This window comes from Melopsittacus undulatus, chromosome 2 (assembly GCF_012275295.1).
Source record: "Melopsittacus undulatus isolate bMelUnd1 chromosome 2, bMelUnd1.mat.Z, whole genome shotgun sequence".
Lineage (NCBI taxonomy): Eukaryota > Metazoa > Chordata > Aves > Psittaciformes > Psittaculidae > Melopsittacus > Melopsittacus undulatus.
The window spans coordinates 100,220,418-100,233,784 of record NC_047528.1 but is presented as its reverse complement, the minus strand read 5'-3'; the positions used below and the strand labels follow the sequence as shown (position 1 = coordinate 100,233,784).

At 35.7% G+C, this 13,367-nt stretch overlaps 1 protein-coding gene across 2 annotated transcripts in view; it reads left to right on the top strand.

The window, feature by feature from the left end:
* The window catches only part of USP25 (ubiquitin specific peptidase 25), a 91,111-nt gene extending 79,751 nt beyond the window's left edge, over nucleotides 1-11,360 (top strand). Inside the window, exons 19-24 of one of the 2 annotated variants that reach the window (XM_034071770.1) lie at nucleotides 2,157-2,335; nucleotides 3,107-3,185; nucleotides 4,263-4,342; nucleotides 8,837-8,960; nucleotides 9,609-9,804; nucleotides 10,225-11,360. In XM_034071770.1, the coding sequence (XP_033927661.1) occupies nucleotides 2,157-2,335; nucleotides 3,107-3,185; nucleotides 4,263-4,342; nucleotides 8,837-8,960; nucleotides 9,609-9,804; nucleotides 10,225-10,397 (831 nt within the window). In that variant the 3' untranslated portion in view covers nucleotides 10,398-11,360. The remainder of the gene's footprint in view (nucleotides 1-2,156; nucleotides 2,336-3,106; nucleotides 3,186-4,262; nucleotides 4,343-8,836; nucleotides 8,961-9,608; nucleotides 9,805-10,224) is intronic. The other variant, XM_031051211.2, reaches the window with a different exon arrangement.
* Nucleotides 11,361-13,367: the final 2,007 nt, after the last annotated feature.

Sequence of the window (13,367 nt, the reverse complement as noted above, 5' to 3'; positions counted from 1 at the left end):
TTTAATAATTGTAAACCAGAAATGCAGTTCAAAATAAGTTTCCTTTTACTGCTTCAGAATTGTCAGCTGAGCCCTATTTGGTATGTTCTTTGGTCTTTAATGCTTAAACATTTTCACTTCATGGGGACAGAATTTTGTCTTTAAGTGGGAAAATGTTCTGACACAAAATTGTTGGAGAGTAGAAAAGTTTCCTTACTCATTTTCTGCTGATTTGTGTTTTCAATAACTCATAAGGGGTGAAACATGCTTCATTTTTGAGGAACACAGTATGAATGTATGCAGATGAAGTGGTCCTACTTTGTAACAAAATTTGTATTTTGAAATGTGTCAGGTGAAATCTCATGTTACTCCATAAACCTATTGTAGAAGCTTCTACAATATTTTTTTAATACTGTTATACTCTGGGTCTTTTCATGTATTTTATTTTTATAAAGTGAGCTTTTACAGAAAATTGTGGGTTCTTTTCTATGATGTCTTTATTTATTGTATCTTAGATAAAGCCCATTTGATGTGGGTCATTGTTACTGGTAAAGTTTCATTCCCCCTTTAGAGTGAAAGGCTTGAGATGTGACTAATACAAACCCACTAAGATGCTGCTTCATCAGTGACCTCTTCTAATCATCCTTTTTTAAACTTTATAGACGGTTCCTTGCAGAATGTTTGCCTCAAAAATTTATATAACATTCTCAGTGAGAAAATGAAAGCATGTGATATTTTTTCTGTCATCCATTTTTCCTATATGCTGTGTAAAGAAATAGTGTTATTTTAATTGTACATAGGATTTCTGAATCTGTAGTAAAACATCTTTTGTGTACATATGTATATAAAATAGAGGGCTCATGTTGCTTTTTTTCCCGGCTTCTAGGTAATTATCTGAAATATGCCTAATAGGAATCGTCTTTTTGTTTCTGGCCTACCCCAATAACAGGGTTTAGTTGCATAGTTGTCCATGTTGGTTTTCTAATGGCAGAACATCTTGTGATGTAAGGCAGTAGAAACCTTGTCTGTGGCTTTTGATATTTATAATTGGTTCTCACAAACTTACTTTTTAATGGTGATGAATATGAGTAATATTTAAAAATATTGATGCAGAACATTCTCTTTAAAGTTCTCCCCATGCTCTGTATTTAAGACCGTATGAATAACATCCTACCCATGTGTTTAGTCCTGAAACAAAACATGTACTAGTGGTGGGAGACTAAATTTCTCATAAGTCAAGAAGTTACCTGCTACTGCCAGGTATTTCAACATAAAGGAATTTGAAGTATTCAAGAGGGTATTTTGCGTGCTTTAGTTTATACTTATGTTGCCTTGAACTTTGCAACTGTGTGCAGCTACTGTGCTAAGTTATTTGTTTCAAGCTGGCATTTAGTGTTTGCAAACGATCCAATCACCTCCCTGTTTTGAGAGATAAATTAGGGAACATATTAACATTTGTTATCATATTTCTAATTTTTTTCTTGTTGTTGTTTTATGCTCTGTAGTTTCAGTGAATCAAATCTAATTGCTATAACAGATGATGTTCATTAAAATCTAATGTGCTGGTGAAGCTGGAAAAATAAATGCTTCTGATGACCTAAAAGTCAATATTCAGTAAGGACTCTGTCCTGCCCTATAGAAGACCAGTATTATTTGTACTAAAGTATTATTTTCTTTAGAAATCCTACAGTTTGATTTTTTGAAAGATCTTTCTCACTTACTGTTTCCAAAATCATACATGTTCCTCAAACTTTCTGTAGAATTTTTCATTTCATGTATTTGCATTTTAACCATATATTAGAGGTACTTTTTGTTTTAACCTCATGAGATTTGTAAAGTGTATGAAATCTTACACTGTTTCTGGACTGTAAAGCCAGAAGCCTCTCTAAGGACTGGATAAACCTTTGCTCAGGGACTGTTTTTGAAGTAAAAGTTTGCCTGGGATTTTGGCAGGCTTAGTTGGGGAGAGACAGGAACAGGTTTACCATTTGTTTTTGGGGGTTTATTTTGCTTGGTTTCTTTTAACATAGTTTAGATTTGTTAGAAGTGTGATCTATGGAACTGCTAAAAATGTTTTTTAGGCAAGAGGCTATGGGATATGGATTATCCTGTTAGTGTTTACGATGCTTTAGAGTTAAAAGCCAAAATGAATAATGTATATTTTTAAAATTATTTAGGCAATTAAATTGGAATACACACGCTTGCTAAAATTAGCCCAGGAAGATCCACCACCTGAATGTGATTATCGCTTGCGTCATGCAATTGTGTACTTCATCCAAAACCAGGCACCAAAGAAGATAATTGAGAGAACATTACTAGAACAGTTTGGAGATCACAATCTTAGCTTTGATGAAAGGTAATAAGATTTGTATGTCTCATCTCCTGTACTCATGAATGTTCTCTGATATGTGGATAGCGTATTCAGCTAGTGTGTGTTTGCTATTGTGCTTGTTTGGCTTTCTCTTCCAGTTAATGGCTTGCAAGTAGATTTTGGAAAAAAAAATAGCATCTTTATAAAAATCTCTATAAAAAGAGTAAGAAAGAAGTTGGGCTTCTGTTGGCATGAAATAAGGAGAAATACTCTGTGGTTCATAATTTTGCACGAAGATTTCTGTACCATCTTTCAAAGCACTGTGCAAGGCTTTGTAATTTGCATTTCTTTGCTGCCCTGAAAGCCAGCAGTAGACAGCAAAGCATTACAAGCTAGATGGGCAACCTACCTGAAAGTAAGAGGTGTCTCTTTTCCACTTGAAATTCCATCTAATTTTTTAAATAAATAAATACAAAGGTAGAGAACATAATTTCTGTATAGTGTTGTTAGAGTAACCTTCTAATGTTACTTTTGAAAATCAATATTTGGAAATTTAAGGCCTGAATTTTAAATTAAAAATTGGGCAATATTGCAATTTAGCAGAATAAAACAAGAAGTAATTCTTAGATAGGACAGGTCTTTGTCACATGTACTTCAGAAATATGCCCTCTCCTGCTGAGAGTACATTTTTCATGATGTTTTCATACTGGTGTGTAAGGCTGTAGCTTATACTGTTTGAGGCTGTTGTCTGTGTATGGATAATATTCTTTGAGAATTTCCAGTAATACTTCATGACTTCTTGTTGCTCTTTGTAAGGTGCCGTAACATAATGAAGGTTGCACAAGCTAAACTTGAAATGATAAAACCAGATGAAGTAAACATGGAGGAATATGAGGTCAGTATTTTTTATGTTTTAATTTAAATTGTAATGTGAAATAGTTATCAATAAACTGAATTTTATTTTCACAAATTTCTTCTTGTCTTACACTGAGAAGTTAAAACTGGTTATTGAAACACCATTTATTTGTGGGAAGACTGCTCTTATCAGTTGGTCTAAAGCTGAATTTTTTTTCCCCGCATCTAATTCCAATGACGAGTCTAAATAAATGTCATGTATTTTTGTCATTTATCACTATATGAGCCAACTGGCTTTCTCTAGTTAGAAACAGCAACGAAGGAGAAAAGGTGGTCTAAGCCCAGCCTTATGCATATTGAGCACTGGGTCACAGCACAGTCACATTTGTGGTTTTCCTCCAGCTGTCTCTGCAGCCATTCCCTTTTTCTTCTGAACAACAGATTGTTTTGTTTGCCGAGAACATACATAACCAGTTTATGTATTTAATTTTAATTTCTCTGACATTAAAAAAAATCAGAAAAAAGAAAAGAAGAGCAAATCTCAGACATTAAATACTTGTGACTAATAGTTGCTGAAAATAATTAATCTCTCATTTCAGACTAAGCTTGTGGCTAATTTTACAGTGTCACTTTCAACTCTGCATAATATTGTTCATTAAGGACTCTTAACAGTGGATACTTATGTCTTAGGCAGATTCCTGTGCACCACTTAGAATGCTTTCTAACCACTTACAGAAGCTTTCTAATGCTTTCTGAGTAAATAACTGAGTGTAATATAAGGAAGAAGAAAAAGGCTCTTAGCTTCTCAGCTGTTTTTGAGAAGAAAGGGATCTCTTATAATTCTAACTGTGGTTCTTCAAAGATGCTTTGTGTTCTTTCAAACTGTAATAGATTCTGTAAAAATTATCTAGAAAGAGTTTAGAAATTTAAGTATTTTCTTTTAATTGAGGCAGGGCAGATTTAGGCAAGCTTTACACGTGCAGGCCTTCTGGGGTCCTTAGCACTTACTGTGAGTATTCAGCACTAAGTAAAGTGTGTGTGTGTATGTGTGTGTAAAAGAACAAAAAAGTATTTCATGTTTATGAATGAAGTTCTGTATACTCTTTCTTATATGCAGAGATGGCATCAAGACTATAGAAATTTCAGGGAAACAACCATGTTTCTCATGGTAGGATTGGAGTTTTTCCAAAAAAAGAGGTAAGTGTTCATATAGAACTCAAATGTAGTAGAGCGATTTGAAGGCAAACTGTAATGCTGATAAGTAAAGCTATTTATTTAAATTAAGAATTGTTTAGCGTGTTCTTCGTTTTAGTTAAGTATTTATTTGGTCCATTAATGTCATCAGTCTTGCATCTTCCTCAAAATTTTTCACAACTTCCTATTCTTAATCTCCATTTCCAATCTCTTACCAAGTCAGGGACTCTTTTCAGAGCACCCTCCACATGCATCCATGTTCCTCTCTCTCTCCTACTCTTAAGTGCGCTGGGTATCCCTCAGCCGTAAGAATCTTTCTTCTCTGGAACTGTATGTGCACATACAGTCATCTGTTTTCATCAGCAATCACAATTAGACAAGTTAGACCAGACCCCCCCTTTTGTTTTTTTTTTTTGGATCTTCCCACAGAAGCCAGGTTTTTCCTTCTGCATTTATCTGAGCCAAAATTCCACCCTTGAAAGTTTTTAAAGATCAGGAAGAAAGAACACATATGAGGAAAACTGTCGTCCATAACTGTCATAGTTGTAGCTGATTCTTCTTAGCTCCATGAGGCAATGGTGATTTATTCCCTGCTCTTTTTGAACCAAGACAGGAATTATGGCTATGTAAAATTAGTGACATTTATGTACTTAATATACTAAACCTAAAATTTATTCTCTGATCTACAAATGCAAAGAGGATGGTAATTACAGTATAAAAGACTCAAAATATTCTGCAGAAGTGTCTTTAAAACAGGATTGCCTCTTTCTTCCATGCCCAGCCAAAGGAATGAAATGATGAGCTGCAGAATATCCAGTGGCTGACATCTGTGGTGTGAAAATTGCAAGCTATTGCATGATACAGATATTTGATTGTGAAAACAATTCTGTAGTCAATTTTTTAGCTGATTTCTCGTGTATAGCACGGTAGATAGGGAAATTATAGCAGGAATAATTTTTTTCTGTGTCTATGTTGTGTAGTAAATTGCTTCGTATTTCTCTTTTTTTGTGTTATGTGCTTCCCAAAAAGAAAGACCCCAAACAAAATGGGAAAATCAATTGCAAAAGACACTGCCTTGTCTTTGTGACAAGCCATGCCTTTGTATAGTGACTAACACAATGAACCCATAGTTTTGGTTTGTCTTCTCCTTGCTATGTCATTATTAGAACATTTGTTAATAATCTAAATTGCAATAGGCTATTTTGTCAGTCTTAAACAGAATATTATGCACAAAGTCAGAAGATTGCCTGGCTTATTTTAAAAATAAACACTGCCCTTGCCTAATCCTTTAACTGTAGAAAATGTCTCTGGCATCAGTGTGGTATATAGGAAACCCCCTTGTTACCCCTGGACTTTATGCGCACTCAGAGCATGCAGGCAGGAACAGTAAGACCTTCAAGTTGTTTGGCACTGGGACTCCAGGATGGCACCTTCAGCTGTAGAATAGCACTGTTTTCAGCAGTCTGTTTCTTACCATAATATATCCTGATTATGCCAAAGGAGGGAGGGAAGCACATGTTTCTTCTCTATGCTGAACAGCATTTTTGGTATAGTTTTACATTATTTACATCAATTTGCAGAATTATGGTGAGGCATTTGTTACCAAACATCTTTATAACTTACAAAACAAGCCCATAATGACCAGTCTTAAGACTCTGATATTTGTCAGAAATGAAGTTATCAGAAAAAACTATCAGACTCTGGCAAGAAATACAATTTCATAAATGCTTCAAGAGGTATTTAATAGAAAGACAATAAGACTAGAGTTATGAGTTTCTGGAGCATGCTTAGATGATGGGTGAGGATGTGGGTATCCACTGACCTGATCTAAAGACATCTATTGTAATTATGAACCCATGTTTCAGCTGCAGGTTCCCAAAGGAGATATTTACTGAGGTTCTTATATTGTACACTGTAGGGGGCAGTGGTACCATCCTTACTCTGAAAACAAGACTAAATGGATGAACTCTTTAATTGCCTTATTAACACTGAAATAATAAAAATGTGACTTTAAAAGTATTTATGAAAACACAGATTTTTGTAACTAAAATACAATCTTCATTAGCAAGACTGCTTTGAGGCTTTGCTTCAGAAACCCATCCCCTTCAGTTGAACAATTTCCCTTAGATATAATAACAGTAACTGATACCTAGCAGCACTCAGTCTGTCCCTAGAGCCAAAAATCTGCCTTTATGCAGGTGGTCTCCGATTTCATTAAATAATTGTACTGTAATGAGCAAACACAAAGTGAACATTAAAGTAGTATGGGTTATCTTTTTCTTGCCTACTTTCAGTATTCACTTATGATCTCTTACGGTGACAAGGCCCTCTTTACATTGCAGGTGGAGGATTAAAGGGTCATTCAGTCATATGTCCTCTGACTGTACTTTAGTGTTGGAACCCGTAATGTGTGACATAAATGAAGCCAGCTAGAAAACCTCAGCAGTAGTTTTACCTGCAGCTCACTCTTGTGGTAGTAACTGAAAAGTGAACAAACTATAGGCTTCAGCAGTTGCCTTTTAAGTTTCTTGGAAAGCCAATGCAGTGTTTCAGTTTTGAGTGAAATGCTGTCCTGGGTTCAGCCTTTTTCAGAGTAGTCTAAAATTCAGTCATGCTGTGCTTTCTGCATCTTTTCCAAGCCTAGGCCCAGTGAGCTCCATAATTCTGTGAGCAGCTTTAGTGATTTTGGCTTAGGCTTCATAGGCTGGAGCTTATATGCACTTAAGTTTTGAAAAAACAGAATCTGTTTGCTAATTTATACTCTAGTAGTAGTCCTCAGGCTCTTAAGACATAACAACTCGAGCTTGGATTTGCAGTGGTGATGATTTAAGGTAGCTTACATTGTTGTTAGCACTGTGGCTGTTTCAGGGAAAGGTCATACAGCTGGGGGAAGGAGCAGGAAGAGAGGGACTGTGAATAAGGCACTACCAGCAGCAAGTTTTTAATTTGGTTCAACTGAGTTGTTAGCATTGTAATTTCAACCTGCAATTTCATAAATAGCTGAACTAAGAATGGAAAGTGAGGGAAAGTTCTACTCCTGGCTTTGTAACCAGCAATTCCAGTTTCTTGCAATTATCTTCTCCCTTTTCCTCCTAAATTAAGTTTTCTACTGTCTGGTCAGTTGTGTTGATTATCAGGGGTGTGGAGAGTCTTCATGGTACGAGGAATGGTCTTCAGAGGGTAATACGAATATGTCTTTTAATGAAAGAATAGCTTTGTATTTTGAGGACAAAATGTTGGAGTGCCGTGACTGTACTTACAATATATTGATAAATATTTTGGACTGCAAGGTACTATGAGCAGATCTCATTGGTGGAAGAAACGGTATCACAGTAGATTCTGAAATTATGGTGCTGGGGTTCATTTTGTTCTTCTAAACAGGGATATTGAAAAGTAAAAGCTTTAAGGAGCCATTGCTATTTCAAGTAGCCTTCTCCTTTCTCAATGTTGTCTCATTGGGAGGCATTACTGTAAGTCTTGAGTTTATTTGGACAGTTCTGACATGTATTTTTCAGGTATAGTCGGTGTGTGCTTACATGTAGCTTTTAGCTACGTTTAGTAGTCTGGTGGTTTGGTTTTGGTAGTTTAAACTTGACCCCCTTCTTCTCACCTGGGGTTGAGTGCACAGTGTTCTGTTCCTCTAACCACTCCCTAAGGAAATTTATTTTCCTTGATTCTTTTACTTTTGAATAAGAATGAGATTTATAACTGCTTGTTTTTAGGGTAACTGCCTGAACTGCTTTCAGTGACTGTCATAACTAGGTTTCTGTAAGTCATAAAATTAACAGTTTAAGGTGTTTTCTGGAAATGGTATACAGCGGGGTGAGGGGATACTGTAAATCTGTTGTGTAAAGGGATCCCTGATTATTAACTGTAGGTTCCTTGGTTCTCTGTTACTCATCCATTACCAATTAGGCTTGTATTTATGTTTTGCATTTAGACTAAAGACAGAAAAATCAACGGTTTAGCAGCACTTCTGGTTTTGAAATGTGGATTCTTCCATCACTTTAGATTTAAACAGTTTGAATGTACTTCCAGTTAATGAGGCCAAAAATTCCCAATTTATGTTTTAGAAATAAGGCGACAGCTTTCAATTTTATTTTCTAAGGTGTAGTATGCTATCAAGGTATATATGCCAACAAAAGATCAAACCTAATATGACATAAATTCACACTGGAAAAAATCAGGTTTCATGTATCCTCAAAGCTAATCCAAAGCTATTTTTGAGTAAGTGAAATGATATCCATTGTTTTCAGAGAGCTCTGGATCAGACTTCATGTGCAAACAGTCTAACCTGATAATAAAATAAATTGCTTAAATGGACATAAAAGATGAAATTGTGTGGTAGGAAAAACATTATGAAGAGGTTGTTGGGGAGGGCTGGACTTACAGTCAAACAAGCAAGTGAAGTTGCCTATCCTTTAAAAAGTGTAGTAGTTACCTTGAAACAGATGGTACCTAGGTGTTGCATCTAATGTTTTTATTTCTTTACTTCAGCTACATGGAAGCCTTGCTCTACCTTATCTATGCTTACCAGAATAATAAAGAACTCTTGTCGAAAGGCCCATACAGAGGGCATGATGAAGAGCTGATATCTCACTACAGACGAGAATGTTTACTAGTAAGTGAAGGGTGAAGTATGTTTCAGGGTTGAATGTGCTGCACAGCTTTAACAAAATTAATTAGTATAAAAGTGTTGCATTTTCATTTCATTTACAAGTTAAAACTTAAATCTGTGTAAGGATAAAAATAGTAGAAGTAATAAAGAAATTATTGCCATTTTGGGGGGAATAATCAATCATGTTCTTTATGATTGTAAATGGTGTGCTCACTGCCTTCGTATCTGGGTTAGGTAGGAACAGCAATCAACAGTGTTGGTGAGCAGACTCACCGACTCACCCTGTTGCCACAATTTGATGGGGAGATGAATCCTGGGAAAGGCATCAGCAGGAAACAAGGTTGTTGTTTTTCCTTGATTATGTCACTTTTAGCAAAAGTGAGAAAACCAAAGCAGGTGACAGGATCTTGGTCTTCAGCTGCAGAAGTTGAGTTGGCAGGTATCAAATGAAGTGGTTTGAGGAATAGCACAAGATCAAGTGGTTTAATACAGTATATGATCCTTGCTGTAAACGATAAAGTGTAACTGTGGTTAATACAAATTACCAGGTAGCTTTGTAGGAAGACTGTGCTTTAAACAGAAACTGATGCATGGTAAAACGTGAAATGCTGTATACTTAAAGGCTTTCCTTTTTTGTGGTGGCTTATGAAGAAACTAAATGAACATGCTGCAGCACTATTTGAATCAGGAGATGATCAGGAAGTAAATAACGGCCTGATCATTATGAATGAGCTTATTGTCCCATGTTTGCCATTACTACTGGTGGATGAAATGGAAGAAAAAGATATTGTTGCTGTGGAAGATATGAGAAACCGTTGGTGTTCCTATCTGGGACAAGAAATGGAACGTAAGTCATTTATTCATTCAGGTAAAAGGCCCTTTTTTATAAATGTGATGTTTTCAGTGTCTTGAACTAAACCTGTATCTTCTTTGCCTTGGCAATGTATTTTGAGGTACCCTGACTTTTGTTTAATCCCAATTTTCCCATATATTGCACTGGGTTATTAGGCCTTAAAGAAAACATGCTTTTGGGATGGAAAAACATTTGTTTTTCTTAAGACCTTCTTAAGGGGCATTTATATTAACATCTTCCTAGGAATGATGTGTCCTAGTTATCACTGGCAGACTCAAAGGAAGTGGATTATTCCAAGTGAAAGCCCACCTCCTCCCTCCCACCCACCATTAAATAAAAATCGTGCAGAAAAAGGAGATTTCCACATCCAACAGAAATACATGTTTATGCTCAGTTTTATTATTTTATTTGCAGCCAACTTGCAAGAAAAGCTGACAGATTTCCTGCCAAAACTGCTAGATTGCTCTACAGAGATTAAAGGTTTCAATGATCCGCCAAAGTTACCCTCCTACTCCACACACGAACTGTGTGAAAGATACGCCCGAATCATGTTGTCACTCAGTCGAACTCCAGCCGATGGAAGATAAATTCTGCAACCTTCCTAAGCACATTGTATAAACTTTTTTAGTTCTTAAACCTTGCCTTCCTGTCACAGGGTTTGCTTGTTGCTGCTATAGTTTTTAACTTTTTTATTTTAATAACTGCAAAGAAGAAATGACTATACAAACTTTAGCCAGACTGCAAACAGTTAAAGCTGAGAATCGCATGGCACTCAGTTGTTTCAACCAGAATTGATGCAACATGCAAGTCTGATCATTATGGCAAAACTGCTTTTTTTTTGCCACTTATCTGTTACAGTATTACTTTGCTTTTATCTTAAGATCCTTTACTTTATCAACAGCTGTCTGGATCATTTTGTGACTGCAACTACTTTAAGTGTCCAGTGCTGTGTAAATACATGGTACTTGGTAGCTTGTAAATGAAATGAAAGAATAAAGTTTTATTTATGGCTACGTCTGTGTTTGCAAGCAGATGCCGTGTATATTAGTGTAAAATATGGGTATTTTTAGAAGAGATAGAGTATATCGATGGGTTTCTCAGTTTTATAGACATGGTCCTTCAGGATTTATGGCCAGTTTAGTTACAGGTAATCAGAGATTACTGTCTGTGAATATACTGAAAAACTGTCACAGTATTATACACTATGGGGTTTTTTTTTGTATATTATTTACTGATCTGTATGATACTGCACCTGAGCACATGTGTGTATATGGCCTTGCCAGGTCCTTTCTGATAGCAGGGACTGCCTTCTGAAGCAAAACAATAATGCACCTTCCTTCAATTCTTAGAAAAAAGTTTGGAAAAAGAATTAAAACTATTTTCAGTGGAAATGTATTACACCCTTCGAGAAAAATTTTTAGACATTGATTTAAGTAGAGGAAATAAAAATTTTAAAAGAGTGGAATTTGTGAAACTTAAGAATTAATCAGTTTTTCACTTGGTATTTTAGTCATGTAAGTGACCAGAAATAAAACTTTGCATTAATTCCTTATTTGAAATGGGTTGCTACTATTGCAACAAAATATCTCAGAAATCTTTTATTTGTCCTAATTACATTTCTGTTGGAACTGAAAGAAAAGATCCATAGGGCTTCTTTGGTAGATCTGAAATACTGTCTGGTTTTAATGAAGAAACCTAATTATTTTGTAGAAAAAGAAATTTAATGCATTCTTAGGTAATCCTGTTACTTGACACTATTTTAATTTCTACTCTTTATAGAGAACATTTTGTGTTAGAAGAGTAAAATATGTAAATGTCTGTATGTTTTTATTGGAGCGGCACTTAACTTTTCATTACAGGCTTTCAAGTGGCAGTTATTCAACTTATCTACTAATAAAAGAACACAGAGGGAAGGACTGGTTACATTCAGACCACCTAGAAATACAGTGAGCAGAAATGTAGGCACCTCTTACGCAAGAAGAGGCAGAGCTCAATCTCAGTATGTACTGGTCTTCAAAGTTGTTCACTTGAGAGATACTGGATCACAAAATACAGTGAACAGAATGTGACCTTCAATTCAAAAACTTTGTAGGAATGTTTCCCTCTCCTGTTTTTAATATTCAGTATTTCAATATTTCTGTATTCATACTTTGTCAGAGTATTCATTTATCAAAATTTTCTTTAAAAAAAGAATATTGAACTCTTACAAGTGCAGTACTAGTCAGGAGCCTTTTTTAGGTCTGAAACTATTGATGGATGAAATACCAGTTTTAAAGGAAAAAGATGTGCATATTGTGAAATGAGTGAAGATACATTTTAAAAGATTTCACATTTTGTATCTGTTGCGCTTTAACTTGAACCTCAAGAATATGCCTCCTTAGCACTGTGTGTTTTTAAACAAGGCTTTGAACAGATTAGACTTCTCATTTGCCTTTTTCAGTAATGGTAAAAACAAAAGTGAAAGAGCAATTTTGTTTCTTTATTACTAACAGGTTTTGAATTCAAATGTTTGTGAAAGCTTATAAGGAAAGCTCCCCTCTAGCCCTGCAGGAGCCAGTTACCCTCATCTGTGTAAACTTCTGTGACAAACACAGGGGAGAAGGCACTCTTTCTAAGGTAAAAAGAGGAAGAAAGTATCTCGTTTGGGAAGAATATCTAAAATATTCAAATCGGAATGAAGCAAGCAAGGATGAGATGTTTTCTTCTTTTTGTTTCAGGTTTTTTCATCTTTTTAAAGTGTGTCAATAATCCATCATAGTTCATAGTACTGAAGATAAATACATATTTATTTGCAATGACTTGAATTTTTGAGTTGAAAAGGTCTGTCTGGTAGAGCAGAAATAAATATGTATTTTACCATTTTATTGTCCTTTAAGTATCTTGTATGAGTTTAAATCATCACTATAAATTCTTAAGGTACTGTTTTGTTTTAAAAATCTTGCTTTTTTCACTGCAATAAGATAGCTGATAGTTTGAATTCACGATGCCTGGCACAAAACCTACACAAGTAACTGTAAGGTAGTAAAGCATACAGTCCATTTAGCTTAATAATCTATGACTAGATTATGTAAGTAGATAGTTTTCTTCAGTATGGGAATTACAAGGTTTTTATCTGGCTGCTTTTTCAGTTTACAGAGCACAAAAAGGGAATTTAACCCAAATTCATTTACCAAATCACCTGCAACATCTAGTAGCCATGAGGGTTGGTTGTTTTTTCCAGGTGCGTCTTCATACCATGGGGGGACCCTGAAGGCACTGCAGTCTTACAGTTATGTGTACCCCCCCACCCCTGCGTGTTTTCTTTTTAGCTGACCTTTAATATTTCTGCACTTCAACTGGTATTTTGGTAATATTAAATACCCTGTTGTTTGCTGCCTAGAGAGGCTGTGGAGTATCCTGTTCTAAAGATATTCAAAACCTGCCTGACATGATCCTGTGCGACTTGCTCTAGGAGAACCTGCTTTAGCAGGAGGGTGGTCTAGATGAGCTCCAGTGGTCCCTTCCAATCCCACCCTTCCTGTGATTCTGTGGTTCTAGTTAAAGCTGCCATAGCAGGT